The 24,458-nt window shown below is 27.1% G+C and overlaps 1 protein-coding gene across 8 annotated transcripts in view; it reads left to right on the top strand.

Annotated features, from left to right (window-relative positions):
* Positions 1-953: 953 nt before the first annotated feature.
* Positions 954-24,458, top strand: part of LOC107447394 (neuronal acetylcholine receptor subunit alpha-7-like) — a 375,836-nt gene continuing 352,331 nt past the window's right edge. For 6 of the 8 annotated variants that reach the window (XM_071178634.1, XM_043041458.2, XM_071178633.1 and 3 more), the window contains exon 1: positions 989-2,565. In XM_071178634.1, coding sequence (XP_071034735.1) covers positions 2,502-2,565 — 64 coding nt within the window. In that variant the 5' untranslated portion in view covers positions 989-2,501. Of the gene's footprint in view, positions 2,566-24,458 lie in introns of all 8 variants that reach the window. The other 2 variants (XM_071178635.1, XM_071178631.1) reach the window with 2 other exon arrangements.

Below are 24,458 nucleotides of genomic sequence, written 5' to 3'. Positions count from 1 at the left end.
AATGATGCGAAGAGGAGAATACGTTAATGAATAAAAATAAAAGCAATATAATATTTTTAAGCTAAAAAGTATATTTCCCTGCAAATTTTCTTATATTTTATTGTTGAGAAACCACATATAGTAATTTAACATAACTCATAAATACAAGGACATAAACTAAGCAAATTGATACACGTATTTTGTATCAACTTATAGAATTATTAATACAAAGTAATAAGCAAAATAGTTCCAATAGAAATATTTTATACAACTTGGAAGCAAATTCCTATTGTTTTATATTTCCAGAATAGAACAGAATATAATAATACAGAAGCTTCTTTGTGTTATAAATTAACATAGCTGTTAGTTTTTCTATTAATACCATACGCCATTTTTAATACCATATGCATATGATATATGTAAATACCATATGACATATTTAATTGCAAAAAAAATTATTATTGTAAGTTTTTTAACGGCAAATATGTTGATTTTAACTACGTTTATTTCGACCCTTGTTACGATGCGTAATGTTAGGAAAATAGATTACAAGATACTTGCATAATAAATAGGAAATTACATAAACCCACCATAATATTGTGTTACAAAATGTATTACATTCATGTATATTTGTAATTATACAAATGTATAATTAAAAATATGACTTGCATCCAAATTCTTACATCGAATTAAATTAATTCCATTTAGGTTTCAACAAAAAAAAAATACTTTGAAAAATTCCCAAATTTCAAATTAAATTTATGATTTAATTTGCTGCTTCTAGTAGTAGAATGGTTTAAATGCATTTAACCTGAATATATTTAACTAATGTATCAACCCGTTACTTACAAGTAATAAGAGATGAAAACCAGAAATGGTGGCTTTAAAAATGTTAGAAGATTGAAACCGTTTTGTGCGGGGGTGTATGAATTGCCCCTACGCATGCGTCTGAAATTTTTGTGCGCGGCGCAAGCGCTTTTCCTATCTTTTTCTGAGGGGGGAAGTAATAGGGGGAATCCGGCAACGTTCCAGCAGCCGGATAGCTGACGAAGAGCCGGACTAGCTGCGGAGGAATTCGAAGAGTGCGAGCGTGTGCGTGTGTGTGCCGGCCGCTCGAAGATCTGGCGGGCCCCCTCCCCCTACCGTGCGACTGCGCCCCATGAGAAAAGGGCCCACGACTGGAAGGGACTCCCCACCTGATAACTGGGTTCGGTGGGTGGGTGGGAATCTACCAAAAAATATCACTTACCTGGAAATTTGAGGTTGGATTTCATTGAGGAGAAGGAAGAGCCCATCATTGAAGAAGTGCAAGAGCAAGGGATCGTTAGAGGCAGCAGTTACTTAGATAAGGCATTCATTCACATGGAACTTATCATGCATAGCACACAACGAAAATATTTCGATAATTACAAATACTGCTTTCTTATCCCTATCCTCTAATGTAAAATTTTAGGTTATTTTATAGTACGTTTGGGTGTTCGCCAGTGCTGTGCTTAGAGAGTGTCTCTTATCTTTAGAAGAGGATCAAGTCAATATGGATAGTGCAATTTTTCCCTTCCTGCTTTTCGATACATTTTTCAGCAATTCTTTATTCTTGCCATATCATGCTGATAAGAACGTTTGACTGCTCTTAGAATCTATCCCTGAAATATCTTCTGGAAAAAAATAGCAAATGCATTGTTCTTCAGCAATTAAGTAGTTAAAATATTAATTTTTGCTCACTTCTCAATACATTTGTTTTGTTTTCTACATCCATTTGAAGAATTTTCTGTATAAAGATATATATCAGCTAGATCAAGTACCTTTTACGTAGTTATAGCATTTTTAGAAGAAGATAAATATCAAATGTGGCAACACACATATTTGTTGGAACAATTATGAGAATTATATCCTTAGCTTCTTAATGAATAGGCTATTTAAAACGCTTTGAAAAATTAAAACGCCTGTTGTCAAATACTTGCATTATGGTTACCTTTCTTTTTTACCAATGTGTTTTTTGATTTTTTTTAAAATGGATATAAACTTAACAATACCATTTCTAGACTGAATATTAATGACTACTTCATAAACAAACCGACAAAAAAAAGCCACCAAAAGAGAATGCAGGAGGACAACTCCTCCGTTAGCCAACTCTTTGACTTGTTACTATTGATGAAATGCAGGTTTCGATATTTGAAGAAAAAATAAGCAGCTTATCCGCCTTCGCAGAATAAAAGCAGCGATAATTTTGTTCCTTACCCGGCAGCTCGGCAATGGGACGGTAACAACTTGTAGGTCATTTCGATGGTTGAAACAATCAGATAAATCGAATATAATAAAAGTTATTACAAATTGATTCCTGAGAAAACACTTCCACGATGTAATTTCATAATCAACCAGAGAAGTTCAAAAGTAATATTTTCGTTCACACGGTTCAGAAGTCTATAAGAACTTGAAATATTATAAAAATAAAATCCATTGTTCCGATAGCTGATAGTTTTTCGTTGAGCAACAGTTGATACGGATTGCAATTGAATGTGAAGATGGAGAACAGCATGATTTGCGCTCAGCTATTCTTATCTCTCATCATTCTATGTCTTCCATTAGGTGAGTATCTTTCAGTATAATATAATTTTCTATGCTAATAATCTGTGTTAAGACGGAATTGGATAGGATTTCAAGTCATTCTTACAAAAACGCAAAAATATATTTGAGAATTATACTTTTTCAAATATTACATAATCATTATATTTAATATGAAATTTACATTTTTATATGAAAATAAATTTTAATGTATTTCTTAAATTCAGTTGCATTATCAATTATATTGTATTTTTCAAATATAACAGATTTAATTGTAATTTTTCATGTATGCTTAAGAAATGATTCTTAAACCTTTTTAGCTAGAAACTGTATTTATATTTCTGAACTAATTATGCATCTAAAAGTGGATATTCAGTACTCCATTTAAATTTTTGGAATATTTTGTTCTTTTGAGTAAAGAAGAATTTGTTAATACATATATGGTTTGTGTCCCAGTAAAATTCTAGTTTCATTAAATGTTTAGTACGTTTCAGCCAAATTCCAGTTGAAATTTTTTCCATTGCCATATAATTTTTATGTAATTGTTATTAGTTTTCACTTTACTAATTGAAAATATCACCAATTGAATGTAACTAGTTTAAACATAATTAAACATGAGAAATTATATTAAAAATATTTAATTTTTTTAGAAAACACGTATGAAGAATATATAATTATATATTTATTCCAAAACATGAAAAAAATGAATATCCAAATGAAAATTCGAATATTCAAATAAACAAATGATTATACATAAAACAAAATTCATTTTAGAAGATGTCTATGTCTACAAAAAAATATCAGAAGATTTGTATGTGTAATGTGAAATGCAAAAAAAGTTTAATAAAATTCAAAAGTAAGTTAATCAAATACTTTATAATAGAAAACTAGCTCTATAATTTTTATGTAATTGTTATTAGTTTACACTTTACTGATTGAAAATATCTCCAATTAAATGTAAATAGTTTAAACATAATTAAGCATGAAAAATTATATTAAAAATATTTAATTTTTTTAGAAAACACTTATGAAGAATATATAATTATATATGTATTTCAAAACATGAAAAAAATGAATATCCAAATGAAAATTCGAATATTCAAATGAACAAATGATTATACGTAAAGCAAAATTCGTGTTCAGAAGATTTCCATGTGTACAGAAGAATATCGCGTTCAGAAGAATATCAGAAGATTTGTATGTGTAATATCTATTGCAAAAAATTTTAAATAAAATTAAAAAGTAAGTTAATCAAATACTTTTTAATTAAAAACTTGCTCTATATTTCATTTTAAAAATTTCCAATGAATTTAAAAGAAATATTTGTAAAAAAGTATTTTAAAAAAATTAAAAAATATTAAAAATATTTTTTGTGTATGAGCAGAAATATATTTTTCTGATTACACTAAGAACGATGTGTATATAGTAGAAATATATAGTAGACTTATATAGTGAAAAAACGTCATAATTAATTAAGAAATTTGCATTGATTTAAAACAAACTTCATCAGGAGAAGCGATTGCTCAGTGGATAGAGCATTCACCTTCCTATGAAGTGAACCAGGTTCGAATCCCAGTCGATACGAATTCCGCATACGGCAAATGGAAGAAGGAAGTTCTATCTAACGAAATCTGCGATACAATATCATTGTTAATTAATAATTATATATTATCCTAATGGGATAATATGACAAAATGATTGAATATGTTATAAATAATCACATGGAAAAGTTCAGAGACAATATATCCTATAACCAAAATGTATTTACAGAAATTCTTGAAGATGGTGATACTGAAATTGATAAATACAAGCTGTGAAATGGCAAATAAGTTTAATATTATTAGTTTATCAACTATATATCTACATAAATCTCAGTTCATTCAAATAGGATTATGTATTTTTTTTTAAAGTTTCATAATTATATTTTGTCTTCATTTCACAGGATAACTTTATAAATTCGTATGAAGCATTTTTTTTTAACTTTCGGTAAATATAGTCTCAAGAATTATTTTGCTCTGATATTTGCCGACCTGAAAATCTATTCTCTTAACAATTTAAATCATGTAGCCATTTTGTATTAAACACTTATAATATATTTGGGAATTTATTTATAAATACGAACTTTATACAATTTGGTTATCAGATCTTTAGTTAAGATAACCTATTACTCTAAAACCATCTAGAATTGAATAGCCCAGTTTTTCGTTCTAAAAATGGTTTCGTTTCTTTTTTTATTAAAATGAGAGACACTTTTCTTATAGTGAATAAATATTTTACTGAAATATATATATTTTCCATCCAGATCCAATAACTTATTCTATTTTTCTAGCAGTAGCATGATACCATGCTCATAAAATCTTTCTTTATTGCGAAGAAAATAAACTGATCCAATTAATTTTTGGCATCCTCAATTGAAGTAAAGCTTTACCCATCTAAAGGTTTTGTAGAGACCAGAACACTGCTGTAGTAAACCAATTTCCCGTTACCAGTGATGATTCGCTTCAAAAACAGATAATTTTCTTAACGTTTTGGCTCCATTAAGAAAATCAGAAACCCATATGTTGAGCTTTAAGATTAAATCTTAGGCTGTTCAAACAATCATGAATAGTCGAATTCGATAATTTTAAGCTCTTAGAAACCTCACTAGTTGTTATTCACTGGTTTGCAACAATTATGCTTTCATTATGTCTCATCAGCTTTCACTGTGGTTGAAAATCTTAATCACCAGGTCTTGTAAACAAGTTTTATCTCTGGAGTTCTGTCAATGCATCTTCTCCTTAAACCATTGGATAATTTTTTTCTTGTTTGAACAGCATTTTATACTCGAAAAAAGTACAAAATATACCCTATACTTTGTTGGACACCTCAAGAGGTTATAATTTATTATTTTTTTTTAAGAAACAATAATTAAGCTATTGGAATATAAGGTGTTTTTCAATAAAAAAAAATAAACTTTAACATTAAAAACCTAAATATATAAAATTTATAAATACCTAAGATATTAATAATAGTAAAGAATTACTTTTTTTTCTACTTCATAAATGTAAAACTGTTACGCTCTTTATTTATTTAAAAAGCTTCAGAAACGTCCCAATTTATTTGATGAATGCCTCGTATCTGTAGTTGTTCTATTTTAGCGCCTATTCTTTTGTGAAACTCCTTCGATAAGAAGAATACTTGAGAATCGTGTGTTCTTTAAGGTACTTTTAAGTAAATTACTCGACCGTAACATGGCTTGGAAAAATTTATCTTCGTCACTCAATGATTATGGGCGGACAAGAACGAAGATATTTCATCGACTTCTGCTTCAGAAATCTCTATCTCCTCAACTCGCTTTTTTTTTAAACAGAAAACCATTATGTATACCGTTTTATTGTGTGCTTAATATAACCATCACATTCATTTTTGAACTTTAAAATGTTTTGATAGTTAAAAAAAAAACTGAAATAATGATAGATTAACATAGTATACTAAGTAATTCATAAAGATTAATTTTATTTGCGGAGGGGATTAGATATGCCAAAAAGTATTGCAGTGAAGTAAATAAATAACATTAAATTCAAGATTCAATTTAATTTTGTGCATAGATTTTATGCATATTATTCTATATCTATATTTTTAAATAAGCGAATGCACTGAGATAGAACTTATAAATGTCATAAATATAATATGTAAATACAAATGAATGCAAAGACATCTTCTACATCAATGACAGTTCGGATATTATTAACAATATTAAGTTCACATATTTATTTGGGTAAAATGAAATATTTTTTGAACTTGTTCAGATTTAGTTAAGCCAGCTTAAAATAAATGCCGTTTACGAACTTCCGATACGGAGTAGCATACATACAAATTCCCCGTGATAGAGCTTTAAAGAAACCTTTTTTTTAAAATCTAACATCAACTGTCCATATGAATGTAATTTTGAGTTAAAATATTACTCTATTTTATAATTAGGACATTGTAAAAGTAAAAAAAAATCAATATTTCACATAAATCAAGTTTTAACAATATACATTGTCAGTTGTTTCATTAAAAAACTAAGGACACCGAATAAAAATCTTGAGTTTCATACTCATATTCCACATTTATTATTAAAAAAAAATATGCAAAAAATATTTAAAAAATGGTTAAAATTAAAACTTGCATTTAATACAAATTATTAAAAATGGGAATATAAGAAGTGATTTTTTGAAAAAGAAGTCAAAAACAAATTTGAAAATAATAAAAAGAAGATAAACTATTTGCACTAGCGAATGTTAGTTCGAAATAGGCTTTGAATTTGTTTAAATGCAAAACTTATAAATTAAACTTAAAGTTTGTGTCATTGACGAGATGCACTTTTAAATCAACTGTCAATTAAAAACAAAATTAACCATTCATGAAACGGTAACCAATATAAATATTTTAACTTTAATTTTTCCTCCTCATTTGCATTATCTACATTTGTACATAAGACATTCAATTCAAATTAGCAAATTCAAAGCAAAACCAACCGATTGAAACCTAAAATATAATGCGACTACTGAATGATATAATGATAAACCGACAAGATACAAAGATGCCAACTGCTCATGTTTTAACAAAATATTTGATAAAGTGGTAGAGAACTATACACTAACGCTCTCAGATTTTCAGTTAATTTTACCAACATTTTAAAATTCTCATCACGAATTAACTGTAACAAAGCGGCATTTCATATGAGCCTTTGAATTATTTCGAAGTAGCAGCGGAGAAAGCTTCCATAAATCGAATTTACTAAAGCAAACATCTCGCATCAAAACATAAATTTTGCAACCGCTAGAAAATATGTATCCATAAAGTGACGCACGTTGACATCTCTGGTGATATAATGTGAAAATAAAAGCAGGAATTGATACTTAGATTTGACGTGTATTAAATTTGCCGGTATAATTTATTTAACAATGGCTTTTTTTTCCTAAAGATTGAAAAACATAAAATTAGTGAAACACAGTTACTTATTCTCCTAAACATAAACATACATTTAAAATAGGCAAAAAATAATTATTTTAGTTATGTTTCTCCACTATTACTATGTTACCCAACAACTTTTTTATCAATTCAATTGTATACTAAAAAAGTAACTTTCAGTTAAAAAAAAATCCAAAATGCATTATGTCTTAGAAGAATATAAAATATAATAATAAAATAAAGAATCAGAAAAAAAATAATTTAATCTTTTAATTTCCGGCAATTATAATTCTGAACAGTCAAAATTAGTTATTTTATAACCATTTTTCATACTTTCTTAACTTCAAAAATTACTGTTTTTTTAAGGCTTTTCCTCTCTAGGTATAACAGATATATTAATTAGTATTCCAAAATAAATATTTTTGGAATATTCTGCTTCAAATATTGATCAATACAGTATATATTGAATACTTGATGCTTGAAATTGTATTTCAAATGAAAAAAAAACGCTTTACAGATATTCATCTCGTAAAAAGAATGCAAAGCTGGGTTGAAAATGGTATGAAGTATTTTTAAGTACATAAAGTAGAATACTAAACTAAATCTAAAATTCTAAATTAAGTTTTTATACGTATTACATTTTATTTATTAAATTTGCAATTGATAATTTTTTAAAAATTAATCACATTTTTCAACCTTGCAACACGCAGAATCTATTCTGAATCTGCCTTGTATGAATATGTATAATAACAGCATATAAAATAAAATTAAAAATTAACAATACATGAAACGAAAATGCCAGCTAATCAAAAATTTTAATCTAAAATTAACTTTTAAAGAAAACTTATTTTTAGAAAAAATAGCTTGAATCTAAGTTAAAAACGATATGTAAATATTACTTATAATCAGTCCTGAACATATTTAATCATTAAAATTAGATAGCAGATTATCTTTAAAATAAACAATGATTCTAATTTACAAAATTTGCAAACTTAAAATGAGAAGATGTTAAAATAAAATCATTTTTAAAGCTATATAAATATATGCTAAAAATAAAAGGATTTTTTTTAAATGCTGTGAACGTTGATATTTTATTTATACAAAAGTTTACAATTGTCTTTAAATATCAATAACGTATGAAAAATTAACGTAAAATGTAAAAGAAAATAAAAACTTTTTTAAAAAAAACAATAATATATATTAGAAACATCATGTAAATATTACTTTGAAAATGAATCTGAGAACATATTAACTTTAATTTAAACATCTTAGTTTAATAACATTAAAAAAAACATTTATTTTAAAATTTTTCTGGGCATTTATTATTAAAATCTGTAAAATCTTTTATTGCTTAAGTAAATACATTAAATAAAATAATGACAAGACAAATAAAAGACAATGACATAACAAGAACAAAGATTTTCCACGTTGCATTTGCATAATTCAGTCCAATTTAGACATCCCTCGCTCGTCCGTCATAAAAGAAAAAGAATTCCCTAGATCTATGCCATTTTATTTTTACTTTCATTTTCCCTGCATCTTCTAATGAGATATGGACTACCATGACATAGTTCCCTGGAGAAGTTATGTACTGTGCATACAACACTGATTATTTCGCTGTAAGCAAAGAATTGTGTTTTCAGTCCTAGATCTGTTCCTAGATCATTTCTGTTTATTTAATGTTTATTTTTATTCATAAATATGAACTTTGCATGCCATACACATTATCCTTTTTACGACTCTCAATAAAATGTTAGTTGTGATCGTTTATCATACTTTTTTATTTTGAAAAAAGAGGATTTAGAATGCATAAAGAAATCGTAGTATCTTTCTATTTTCAATGACATTGTTTTGCATTGCTTTTTTTCTGGATAAGGAGAATATATAAATGTATACTTTCACTACCTTCTAATTTGATAAAGGAGCTTTCTGTCCTGTTTTTATAAGCGTTGCTACATAAAAGCAAAATGAAATATTTTGTTGTCATGTCTTATCTCAAATTTTGCTAACATATATTTTTAATAAATGTTCTTCATTTTTGGAGTTAAATATATGGGAAAGGAAATACACTCAAATATTTTACTGAGGAAAATTTATTAAAATTTATAAGTATTTTTTTAATATTCAATACATTGGTTTAAAGACACTTAAAAATACTGTTACTGAATATGTAAAGAAGCGATACAAGCTGCTAAGTTGCAAGAAATTTTTGCCCTTTTATTTCTGAAGCTGAAAAATAAAATTATTAAAAATGCATTAACATTATTTTTATTAATTTATTAAAATATAACATTTCAACCAATTATTATTTAAATATTACTTATTAACTAAAATTAAATATTAATAAAATTTATTTTCTATAAAAATTAATTTTTAATAAAATTTTAAATTAAAAATATAAATTAAAATTTATTAATTTATTAAGAATATTACCCTCTAAATAATTCTCTTGATTAAGGTGAAGTAATCTTAATAACCGTCTGGATAATTTATTTGCATAAGTAAGGAGTAATAAATTGATTGAACAATTGAAGATTAAAAGAAAGTCATTTCCAAAATAAAGCATTAACTAATACCAGAAACGCACTAATTTAGAATTAAATAGAATATGGAATAATTCCGACTAATCTAAAATCTAGGACAATAAAGTGCCGATATTATCATTAAGCTAATTATTTTATTTTTAGCCAATATCATCTTATTCTGCTATTAAGGTGGACGTTCTTATAATATGAAAACACTTTTTTTCTGAAACAATTGCGATTAAAACATAATAATTACTGTTATTTCTTTTTCCTTTTCTTCCTATTATTATACCTATTGTACATGTATTGTGTATCCGGTGCAAATTATTGGAAATTGGTCGAAATTACAAAACTTAAAAGCAGCACAAAGATATTATAAAAATAAAAATTTTGAAAAATCTCCCAATTCTAGAAGAGGTGTAATATCAGTTCTTTTCAAGGTAATAGCAAAACATATTAAATACGTAAGCTCAAAATATAAATCAATCTTTAAAAAAATTTATATTTATCGTGCCATTTAATTTCTAACCTTTTTATTTTTTATGCCCCTTTTTTTACCTTTCAATTACTGAAATCGGGTAACAAAACTTGTCTTTCTCAATCTCCCAACTTTCATAAGGCCATCTACTGAGCAGACTACCTGATTTAATTTACAATGCCATTGCTTGTAACAGTCTCTGTGCTTTCAGCTCAACGAGGAAAATGTTAATTTGTCACAGGTCTATTCAAATCACTAGATAAAAAGGATGAGATTTTCCAATAAAAAACGCGTTTTCTTCCGAAATAGTATATCATATTGGGTTCGTGTGGTATTACACGATACACTGAGAAAAAAGTATGAAAAATATGTATAAAGTCGAAACTACCAAATAGGGTTAATTTTGCCCTGCATCTGTGGGATCATCGAAAATCTCAGAAATTTTTTCCGAAGAGTTTTGGTAATTATTTTGTAAAAATAGCGATAAAATACCGTATTGTAATATGTGATAAAATTCGGTACATTAACAAAATTTGAAAATTTCATCAAGACACCTTTGAGCATGGCATAAAAGCCATTTAGTCTGTAAAATTTACTTTTCACTTTTATACTTTTTTCTAAATATGCAGTAATAAAAACAATAAACTTGAAAACCGGAATTTCCGGTGAATCGTTTCCAGGGGAACGGAAATCTTACCGAATGAATGGTTTAAATTCCGTATATTTTGGTTTTTAATAACAATATTATTATTTTTTTCATCAGAAATTTCATTATTTCCCAGTATAGTTATTTTAACAGAATTTTTTTCTCCGTCTAGGAACTAAGTATGCAAAGAGTAACAATTCACAAATTTAAAGGTTAAATTTAAATTTATTCGACAATTTTATGACAAAAAAGAATGCTTGGAACACGACGATATATAATCGCATTTGACTAAAAAGTAAAATATTTTGCTGAAGAACTTAATTAATCAGTGGAGAGTTTTTAAACAACATCCTTACTCGCATTAAAGCCAATAACAATTAAATCTTATAAATAATAAGGAATTCAAAAGAATTAATGTGTAAGGAATCATTGGCCAAATTAATCAATTGCTATTATGTCTCTGCCCATTAAATATTCTCATATATTCACGACGCATGCTTTGTTGTAAAGGACTCGCAAATATAGAAATACACAATCAAAAATACACCATTGGATTCGCATGATTGTATTACTATACTTGTGCATAATAATCAAAGTTATAAATTATTTCGGCCAAAATTAGCTAGAATTCTCAGTTTGGCATTTAATTTTGGACAAATTAAATCCCATTCCTACTTTAAGAGAAAGAGTTCATTACTTGGTATTAGTTCCGAAAATTAGAAATAAATGCCGTTTTTTATGTTAGTGTTTAATTTATGCTAGAAAAATATTAATTAAAATTCGCAACCTGATTCATAATATAATTCTCTGCTATCTAAACCCATGTAATTGTGCGGTTATTAAAGAGATCAGTTTAATTATTCGAAATATGGTTGAATTTATTTTAATTTCTACTCTTCGACTCGAATCCATTTAATTTGATACATTTAAGCAGTTATAAATATGAATGATTAAAGATATTTTCTCGATTTTGTGATTGTAAGTGAGGGTGTTATATTATTGTCCCAAAAAAGATTTTTTTAAAAATTTACTATTTTACAATTTTACTATTAAATTGGGTTATTTTTTAATAATATCAATGCAAGTTCGGTACAATATGAACCAGATCTGATAGACCTAATTGTATTATTCAGTTTGTTACTAATTCAACGAAATTCAAGCAATGAGTCGAAATCAAAAGTTGTGGTATCTAGGTTGACACCTTCTAACGAAATGATGTAAATCTAATTAAGTAGAAAACTGTGTTATTCCTAAAATGAAATACATTTCTAAACATAAAAAGGAAATTATATATTTTCTTCTGAAGACTCAAAGAATCTCAAGTCACAATGGAGACTAAATAAATAAAAATGAAAATTCCCAGGAGACAATCACCACCATTAATATTTATTTTCAAAATCCCTACTAACATACATTAAAATGATTTAATTGAGAGTCGCAAGTGTTTTTTTAAGTAAAGGGGCAAAACGTATTCAGAATTTGACGAACCTTAATCCAGTTCAATCAGAACAAAAAAGTTCAAAATAAAAGTCACAGCTCGACGTTCAATTCACCAAACATCGACAATGTAGCTTTTTGACTTCTCACATAACCTGTTAAAAAACTTGAAAGCAAGTAAAACTTAACTTTTAAAATAATTAAAAAAGCATCTTATATCGATTTATGCTCGTTTTAACATTTTTAAGAACAATTTAGGTGAATTCTATTAAGCCAAGTCTGTTTTTTAAATCTTTATTTAAAAAAAGAATTTGAGCTCCTCTCCATATAATTCATTTCTCAGCTCATATCGGCCTGAATGGTTCGTAAACTTAGTGAATGCAATCAGAAATATAATATCATTCTAATAACAATTTATACCGCTAAGACTATCAAAAAATAGAAAAACCCTTTAAAGTAAAAATTCATTTACAGCAAGCCGACATACATCATAAACACATGTAACTAAAATTGAAGGTAATATCTCAAACAAAATAACCTTTAATAAATTAAAACTTTTTTTTCTCCATTCCCCAATCAAGCTTTCTTGTCTAACTCCGGAAGTGGTTAAAGCGAATGCAAGGTATGTAATGAGCGGAACAAGAGTTATAAGTTCTTTTAAACGAGTTATTTTTTAAGGTTATTAATAAAAGTATGGAAGAGGTTGATTGCTTAAAAAAGATAGATATGGCGTTCTTTAAATGATAATCTTTAATGACATGAAATTTTTCAATGGCGAGCAGCAAGCTAATGCATTTCTTTTTCAGAGTCAAAGTAATAATTAGTGTCAAAATTCATTTTCCAGAACGTATATCAAAATGAAATTTAAAGGATTTATTTTAGGAAAAAAATGACTTGCCGGAACAAGTTATTAAAATGCATCAATTAATTAAATTTGGTAAAAAATTCCACGTTGTTTGTGATTCATTAAATAATCAAATATGAAACTAATCAAACATGCGGAAATTATTATAAATTGCACCTCATTAAAAAGCAGTTTTAATAGAAAAAATTTTTTTTTCGGAAATTCTAAGAAAAGGTAATATTTAGCATTATTTTCTTGGTTGTTTTTAAGGGAAAATGTCAGGAAAATTGATGCATATTTATAATTAAATACACTAAATTCTTTTTGATACTTAAATTTATTTATCTCTGGAACTGAGGAAATATTTCTAAATATTTAACACAATCGTTTAGTTTTTGAAAGTTGATTTCAGTTAAATATATAATGAAATATACAAATTATATAAGATGAATTCCTATTAATAATGTATACAATATTTTCTATATAATCAAAAATATTTATTAGTTAAGTTATTTACGCAACTGCCAGGTGCATTAAGAAAAAGGTACCGTAAACCGGGGCGAGTCTACCCATTTTTTTCAGTTTGTCAACTTTCAAGTGGTCAAACTTTAGTAAATATTAAAGAAAAAAGGCTTTTAATAGGTGTTTCGGAATCGCTATTTATCCCTCTTTAAAGCTGTGAAATCAATTTTTAGAAAATATTAACAGTTACGCTGTTACTGTATATTTTTATAGAACTGCTGACAAATCTCTCGTATGGGGCGAGTCTACCCATTCTACTAAAATGAATGTTAACATTGTAAATAATCAAATTTTACTATTAAATTGTTATTTTAGTTACTATATAGGATATTTATGAAGTAAAATTCATAACTTTATTATATATTCCATTTTTTTATTCATAAAATAACACAAATTGAGTATTTGATCGATTATCACATTTTGATCACAGTTTTGTTTTTATAATCATTAACATTATAAAATAACATTTTTTTCTGATTATTGTTGATAAAAATAAATTAAAATTAATATAAATTTACAATTAAATAATTAATAAATAATAATAATTAAAGATTATTAACAAAATCGAAATTCAAACATTGGGAATCATGAAAAATCCTTTTCCCATTCTTTTGGGAGGTAATAATAATTTATAAATAATAATTTATTTAACTTGCATTAAATAAAAAAAGTTAATTTTGTAATATAAAAATTGAAAAAATAGGTAAAATAAACATATTTTATATTTACATTTATATTTAACCTATAAATTTTCTTATTAATGATAAATTTATCAATGCAGAATTAAAATAATATACTCAAATTCATTTAAAATGACTTAATTTTAATATAAACAAAGTTCTAAATTATATTATTATGCTTTATTAAAACTAAATACGAATGGGTAGACTCGCCCCGCGAATTCTGGCTTTTTGTTTACAACAGCAAAACTTACATTCTTTTTGTTTTTTTTTATATAAAATTAATGTAATCTTAGTCTTAGATAAGTTTATCACTTAACCAAAGTGAAAATAGTAATAATAATAATATACTTACGGAGCACCAACTAAAAGTTTGCTGATTTTCAATACAAATCTCTCAAAAGACGTTTGAACAGGTCGGTTAAAAAGACACCAAATAAATAAAAACGGATCAAACTACTACAGCGCCATCTTCCTTAGAGTCTAAACTAAGTCCTCCGTCGGTAAATTTTTTTTATTTGTAATTTAAAATAGTGAAAATTAAATAAAACTAAAATGGGTAGACTCGCCCCTGGATGGGTAGACTCGCCCCGGTTTACGGTATGTTCAAACCTACCAGAATATGATAAAATTTACTTCTATGGGACTACCAAAAAGTTCGATAATTTTTACTGAAAAGCTTTAGTAAATGTGGTAAAAATTTGTTATTTTATCAGGATATCATTAAATCCATTTATTTGAAAGAATTTGCTATTTAGTTTCGTATTTTTACTAAATGAATGGTAGTAAAAATATAAAATTTGAAAAACAAGTATTTTCGGTATATAATTACCAGACTAACTGAAAAATAAAGACATGAATGTTAGTTTTATTAACCAGAATTGTGCTTTTTTTTTTACTAAATATGTGGTACCTTACGGTATTTTTACCAATTTCAACCAGTTGCTTATAGAAATTGCAAGGTGCAAATTCGTTACTATTAACTTTTTTAGTAATGATACATTTGTACACTAAAACTCTATAGATAATGGTAATTTCTTTACTATAACTGTATACATGATATTTTTGTGCTATAACTATACATATAATAGTTTTTTTTACCACAATTGACTGTTAGAATTGCCATTCTAAAATTTCAGTGAATATTCAGCAGCATTATCTACTACTAACTAACGTTAAGTCTATAGTAAAGAATACTTTTTTACATTAATGGTTATGAAACTGATTTCATCTAACATGATTAAAAAAACAATAAATACAAAAATTATATGTCTTTTTAACCATTTACAACTAGCTCATTTTCAAGAGACATTTAACATTTAACTGGACATTCACAAAAAAAGTTAACTGGACATTGGACCTAGGCTTTTCGATAGGTAAAGAGTATTGGTTATTGTTGATTTGTGTTTGATCAAATTAACCCCGAAATGTGATTTAATTAGTTTATCTAATTGCTTCACCTGTAGTAAGAGATGGGAGATACTCTACTTTTTTATGTTAAGCAATTTTATAGTGCTGCCATCTATGCGTGAATAAGAGTATCGGATTCTCATAATAAAGAGTCATAAAGTGGGGAGTGCAGGACACTAGAAACTCTTCATGTGTTAAGGAAAATGGATGAAATATTCCGGTGTCAACGCTGGGACTCGGACCCCCATCCTGTCGGTCATGAGATTGTCAGTTTACCCCAACTATGTACCTATCCCTAATATTTACCTAGCTGCAAGGAACTTAAGGATTTCTTTAGGTGGGCCTAATTGGTGCGATAAAATTTAATTGTACAGTTTAATTGAGTAGAAAAGCATTTTAAATGCTACTTTAAATATTATACATAATTAACTTTTTTAAATCGTAATAAAAAAGTCAATTTAAATCAAAAAATTAAAATGAAATAAATAGTAAATTAATTACAGTATTACAAGGTAAGCAATAATATAGACTAGTTGTAAGTATGTTTAAATTTTATTAACGGAGTTGAAAATGTTGTTTCAAAATTTCAGATATTTGTGTTCCCATAATTTATATAGGAATCTTAATTATTTTATCTAGTTGATTTAGTTTATAATAGAATTACAAAATCACATTTTTTTTTCAATTTATTTGAATTCAAAATATTAAGTTAAGAACAAAAATAACCTACTATAAAATCTTTGTTCTAGCAATATGTAGCTTGATTAGTTCAACTAACTTAAGTATTAAAAAATAAATAGATAAATAAATTTATTTATCTATTTATTTTTTAAACATCATTCTTTACTACTTGATCCCCACAAGAAAAGACTTCGTTGAATTTAAGCAAATATAATTAGATACAGTCAGTCTGAAGGAAATTTTATGCCAAAATTTTACCACATTTGTCAAATTTACCATATTATATTCTTAATTTTTGGTGTTTCCTTAGAGCCAGAATTATAGTAAATTTATTTCCTGCCGTACTTTTCCCTCAATGCATGTATACTAAATAAGTTTTTATTTAGTTTTTCTATCAACAAATTAAATATTTTTTTCAAAAAATTCAAAGAGAACATATAACTAAATAAAACGCAATGATTTTCCCTAGCTACGTAATCCCCTTTCAAAAAGCTTGTATTTTCGTAAACTGCAAAACTTCAGAGAAATCACTTATAATTTGTCACTTCAATACTAAGAGTCACATGACATACCACAATAAAGTTCCATTATCGCAAGCATTTTTGTAGAGAAAATGTATCAATCCTCTCTCCTCAGGTAGCCATCAATTTCACATCTACGCTCCATCTTCAGTCACAAAGACTTTATAAAACAATGCCATCACCAGGCCTACGGAGTTTGATAAATGCGTCTGCGCCACAGAACTCCTGAAACGACGCCAAAAAGGCACAAAATTTCAACCATGACAAAGAAACAAAAATGCTACAATGCAAGATGCGCCCACACACCACAATGTAGCTGTATTACTTTTTTCCCTATTTTTCTCAAACTTTCTTCAAGAAGCAAGATTTTTTTATTTATCTGACCTACTTGTTCTTTTTGATTGATGCAGGCATTCTTGGAGATTAAACAGGGTAAAAAAGATGAATGCTCAATACTTCAGAAGGAATACAAAATACCACATTATCGTAATTAGGACTGAGATGGAACATTAACAGTATTATTTCGTGTACTCTATTAACAGTATAGTTTGTAATGCTTCTGGTACATTTATTTAAATTTATTTCCCCCAATATGCGGGGCTGCAATAGAATACTATGAAATAACAGTAATTGAGTTTTTTTCCCACTTATTGTGCTTGGAAGAATGAAATAAAGAATTAAGTTCTTCGTTTATCCACTTCCGATTGTTCTCTTCTGTGTTATAACATATATGAGTAAGAATATGAACAGTTTTAAATATCAAAGCCGTTGATACCAAGGAATCTTCCGTGTATTACTGAAACCTCACAAAGTTTGTTGCCAACTATTTCGGACAGCTGTTTCTTGAGCTTTGGATTTAAAGATTTTCTTCTATAGAAGTAAAATATGATATTGAATTTTTTTCTAAACTTTTGAAATGAAAACAAAAAAATATCCTGCTTAGGGCTAGCAGTACAGCATTTCTGTCTAGGCATCATTTATTTGAAAACCAGACTGCGGGAAATTTACTACGCTTAATAAAAATAAATTTTTATTGAAACTTCTAAGAATGCATGCTTTGCATGTGTGTTTAAATTAACAATTATAAAGCAATATGTTTACTATTATCATAACCGAAGCATTCAGAAAAAAATTAAAATAAGTTTCGATGGGTTAAGAGAAAACATGGCGTGGAGATCAAAATATTCACATAGAACTCAATATTCTGATACAACACAGCATTTTAATTGCTCTTTCGATTTCGAATAATTAATTCATTTTTTTACCCTATAATTGACAAATAATTGGTAAATACGTTGATCAAATGACAATAAAATAAAAAAGAAAGAACAAAGCAAGCATTATTTAATATATATAGATTTGAGGGCTAATTTAAGAGTCACTACAAGTTTAGAATTTATGACTCATACTGCCATTCACTTAACTACATATTTCTTTTTTTTCCGAATTTTTTATATTTCAATATTTTTCTGTCAGATTTTTATACCAATTTTTCAATTTCTTACACTTTAAAAAACATATAAGTTACTTTTATTCATAAGAAAATGTTTAGAAAAGAAAATGAAATACCATACTAAATTTTAAATTTATTACAAAAAACAATCGTCTAATTACGTTTGAAACTATTATTATTGCTATTATTTAAATGCGTTAAATCCAATGTATCGCAATTTCTTTATATAATTACGTATTTAAATTTATGTTAAATGGAGAAGGATGAACAAGGTCTTATCTATAACAAATTATGTCAGACTGTCAACAAAATAATAAGAGGGGGATAGAAAGATTTTCCCATTAATCCTAGATCGTGTATTTACATTCCTCTCACGTTCTCCTCTCTTCAGTTTAATTCTAATTCAGGAGAATGTTGATTGGAGGATCCACGTCACATGTTCACTTGAACATAACTGCGAGTAATTACGAAGCTGTTATGGTCAGCGTTTAATATAACGCAGATTCTCATCTCGTGTGGTCGGACTTAACCATGTCAGTCTGTAACTGGGAAACTAAATCAAATACATCCAGTAACGTGTGATTACTTTCGTGTTTAAGTTTTATTATTTAACGTTACTAGTAAATTAATAATTTAATGCTGAATTTAAATTATTAATTTACGAGAAACATTAAATAATACATTTTATTAACTGCGCATATATAGAACTCATAGAATAAATTAAAATATTGAGGAAATGAGGAAAATAATAAAGACTAATGACAAAAGAATAAGAATTATTAAATTAAAATTGTTTAATTATTAAATTAAAATTGTTTGTAAAAATATTTTTTTAATTAATCTAAAAAAACTTATTAAAATCCGGAAAACAAAAAAAAAAAATTCTTCATCAGCTCACACGATTATATCCGTGAGGAGTGCTTTCTAATATTGTATCAATATAGTCAAAGCAAAATATATTAACACAATAGTGTCAGGAGCGCTCAAAAAATTGAACATTTTAAGCAAAAAATATATAAGAAATAAAATATATCAAATACACACACGAAAGGAAATCTATAAAGAGAGGAGGGAATTCAAATGAACGTACGGGTACCGGAATCTTTCAAAAATCATTTAAAATATTTTCGTAATAAGTTTGCCAAAATAAAAAAAAAAATATGAAAATATGTTTTCCGGATTTTTAATAAGTTTTTTCCTTAGTTTCTCAAATAAATAAAAAAAATATTTTAAAAATAATTTTATTTTAATAATGTTGCACGTACATAATTTGCTAAAACTTAAAATTCTATAACTACTCATATCGTGTTGCAATTTGCACCACATAAAATACACAATGCATTTGAAGATCTTTTTTACACCAGTTTGAGTCCAAAAAATAGAATAGCCGCATTATGGTAATAATGTTTCTATTCTATTCAATTCATATAAGCAGTGATCTAAGAGACAAATCGGTAGGCAACGGGGTACTTGTCTGGCGTCTAACTACAAAAGACCGAGTCAATGACTGCTGTTGGATGACTTCACTAATGGTGTCATAACTAACTAACAATTGGTTTTAGATTTCTTTATAAGCAACAATTTCTCTCAGAATTGTTTAGCTCTTATTTTGAGTAAATTCTGTTAACAATAATAACGTGTACTACTGATAATAGTACTAGATAAATAACAATAGACTATTAATAGTATTTCTTCTAATAATATTACTAATACCGCTACCAATAATTATAATAATAGTAATAAATATACGGAAAGTAATAAAGTCTCCTAGTAATAATTCTATCAGTAATAATATCTCCAAAATGTTATTTGTTAGTTTAAATTTAAGAAATTAAATAAAGAAATAGTGCGTGGAGGCCCTCCTCGCGGAAGAAGTTAAACTTCGCAAATTGCGACGTTAATTGTGAAGAATCAGCAGTCGTAGAAGGATCAATAGTTCTATTCAACGACTCTATTTCCAGCTCCGCTCGCTTCCGTGCTCTGTAATCACGGTAATATTGTGCATTTTCCCCTCATGAACCTCTTGAACCAGTGAAAGTGCTTGTGGTTGCCTCATCGACTCGCCCTGGAAAATGTATTTGTATTAATAATGTATGTGAATGCGTCATAAAGTAATTTCAGAAGAGAAAACCTAACAATCAGTTGATATTCACAAGAGACGTACCTTGACATAACCTTAAATCAGTCGCATTGTCCGTGAGATTGTTTTCACTTATTTTTACAATTGTCATCCACTAAGTTTGAAAATAAAAAATACTACCCCATTAAATTATATGTCAATACAAACTAAACTGTAAGCCTCATGCTATACTTTGTGGTGCATGAGGAGTTTTAAGTCGTTTAAATAAAATAAAAATAAAAATAAAAAAATGCAAACTAAAAAAAATATTTATAGAAAAACAATACTTTTATGATTTTTATTATGTTTATGCTAGTGAGAACCAAAACAATATGGAAATGAATGAGGGAAAACTGGATCCTACCACGTGATTTCCCGGCCAATAAAAATGTAGCGTTAAACGTTTAACGCAACCTTGTTGGAAGTCGCATAAGAAGTATAACTTCAAAAATCCTCCATATATCTACCTACTTTTTTATGTCAGCCTTGGAAATTTTTCTATTGTTATGAGCTCTCTGGTGCTTTAGAAATCATCATTTTTTGTATGCAAATTCCCCGTTATACACGTAGTTTGAGGTTCTATGTTTACAGTATAAGGATGCAGTCTATATTTCGATATTATTAGAAAATTCTAATATATCAATTTGGTAACTATACTAAAGGGCAATTTAACCTAATACTTTCACGTATTACCATTATGCTGAACAACATTCTTTCTGTATTAAACTTTTTTCATTTATTTTAATTACGTTATTCGGTTGAAACAAAATGCAAGATTTAATTTCGAGAATATTTAATCTGTAAAAATCCTGTTTTTTTGCGAACAATATTTTGTTTTAACGTAGTTGAAAAAAATACATACCGGTGTATCTTAAAAGTAAAGAATTTTTTAATGTTATATGTACCTAAAATTTGATAGATAATAAAGAAAAAAATCAATTGTAATATATTAAGGGAACATCTAGGAGCAAATAATTATTAGTAATTTGCATAATTGTTATAATAAAATAATATGTGCCAATCACAGATTTAGTGGGTAAATCATAACCAAATCGGTTGATAAAGTAAATTCATTGTTGAGAGTTAAATTTACAGTTTATTTGTGTTGTGCTACCTTTCGAGATGATGACAAAATCATAATTCGAAGCATATTATGGATAATAAACTGATTAAATATCTTTCAGGTTAATTATGAGTTATAATATTATATATAAATAGCTTTAGCAATGAGTAGATTTCAGTAACTACTTTAGTCCCACATAAAACTATTTGTTTTTATTTCTGTTAAATTAATGTTATAATTCTTCACCATAATAAAACAAAAGAATATCACAACTCTACGTATTAAAAGAAAAGAAATCGCACGAGTAATTCTTCGATATTAAATTAAATTTCATTAAAAAAAACGTTTAAAATCTCACATGGTAACATTTTTATTAAAACCTATACGCGTTTCTATTTAACAAACTGCTGAATGGGAAGACAAAGGATGCTATTTTTTCTCATCATATCGTTTATAAAAGTATTTTATCCATTGATCTGGATTTTTGGGAGAGTTTCTGCATCATCAAAATCAGAAACTCTATTGTTAATGATCTTGCTTCTATACCACATTTTTAAAATTTTTTAAGATCATTATTTGTTTAATCTTTAATAATATTTTAATGTTTTATCTTTAACTGTATGTTTAGCCCTTTATTATGACATAACCTCTATCGGATTAAATTATTTCTTATCCCCTGACATTTATCTTTCTGATAAACGGGTACCATTTTGACGCTGAAACTGGCATAAGTTTTCATAAAGTTTTACCATTGGTAATATTTTATGAAAACTTATGTTAGTTTTACCTATTAAGTTGAATATTATTAGGTAAAAAAATTTTAAATCAAATTTCATGTCTTTATATTGTAATAGACTTTTGAGAAAGAACCTGTACGAAAGCACCCTTCTGTTCTTTCGTACGAACCCTTCTGTACGAAAGCAATTATCCTATTCAATTAATTTTATGAATGAACAATTTTTATGCTAATAATAAGGACTTTCAAAAGCAATGAAATATTTGTGAAGTTGATTCACAAATTATGAAAATTGGACAAAAAACTCAGAATTTCAACAATTAATCAATACTACATATAAAAGAATAAAAGAAATAAAGATTGCAAAAGATATTTATTTTAATTATTTTATTATTTTTTTATTAAAAAACTCAGAATTTTAACAATTAATCAATATTACATATAAAAGAATAAAGGAAGTAAAGATTCCAAAAGATATTTATTTTAATTATTTTATTATTTATTATTAAAAAACTCAGAATTTTAACAATTAACCAATTTTACATATAAAAGAATAAAAGAAATAAAGATTGCAAAAGATATTTATTTTCCATCTTATTATGGAAGAAATGTAAATTCTGTCATTGTAAACAAAAGTAATACGAAGTTTCACAATTAACAATTTCATTCAATCCATCAACCCGAAACATAAAGATACTTTCCTTTTTTCCACGCATCACCCAAAGTTCGAACAGAATTTAATCACTTGTAGCATTAATCCGAAGACTTTCATCTGAAATTTACAAGCTGCGTAAAAATTGCTCTGTCTAGCTCATAATATATCAGGCAAAAGTAAACTTCCGCTGATATCATTTCAGCACAACAGCCTCGTAAACTACACCTGCGTACGTTCACGCAAATGTATCGGATAAAGTTTTAATAACCTATACCAGTGCTGTTTGGAAAGTCTGAACATTCCTTTTACTCTTTGGTTTTGCTACCGTGCCAGAGAACATTCCACCTCAGACCGTTACACACACACATCCATACAAGTTCTCCGTTAGTCGTAAATGCTGAGATGAATAAAAGCCGCTCCATCATCGTTTAATGTAGAATATGCTTGGTAATTGCTTGGGCTGGAATTACATTATGATCCAGATACGCGTTCTGCAGAAAAGAGTCATACGGCGCTATATTAGAAGCGTCAGCGAAAACGAGCTTAAAGATGGATTTGATTGGGATTCCGTTGCTTAGTGGAATTTCGATGTAGAATGAGAGGTTTGTGTGAGTTTGCTGATGTCTGTTAAGCTGTTTGAATTTGAGAAAGTGTTTTAGTTTTAAAATAAGCTTGAGAATTGTTTAAAGTTTAGAGAATGAATTAAGAAGATCGAAGCCTTAGTTTTATTTTGTTTCAGTGAAGAGATCACGATAGGGACAATTTTAATTTAAATATCAATAAATGTTTCAGATTTTTTTCAATTAGATTGTTTAAAAATTAAAGATCAGATTGATTAAAAATTAAAGAATGTAAAATTATGAATAAAGATTGCGATTAAAAATAATTATAATTAATATCAAATTATGATTAAAATACAGAATAAAATGGGATATTAAATTCATTAAACTTAATTCTTTTTCCTTATTTTGCCAAATAAATAACGCTAAAGTTTTATTATTTTAAAGCTTTGAAAGTTTTTTTTATAATAAAATTATTGTTTAGCTTAAGATATTAAGCATATTTGTGATAATGCGTTAAATATGTGAAATTTTAACACTTTTCGATTAAATCCTTTTAAAAAAATCAAAATAAAATTTTTCTTATAAGAATTCGACATAAAATCTACATGTAGATTTTTTCCAATTCATAATATAGGTAAATTGAATTAGT

The sequence above is a fragment of the Parasteatoda tepidariorum genome, chromosome 3 (assembly GCF_043381705.1).
Source record: "Parasteatoda tepidariorum isolate YZ-2023 chromosome 3, CAS_Ptep_4.0, whole genome shotgun sequence".
NCBI lineage: Eukaryota > Metazoa > Arthropoda > Arachnida > Araneae > Theridiidae > Parasteatoda > Parasteatoda tepidariorum.
Note: the sequence above shows the minus strand (reverse complement) of the source record. Positions and strands in the feature narration are given on the sequence as shown.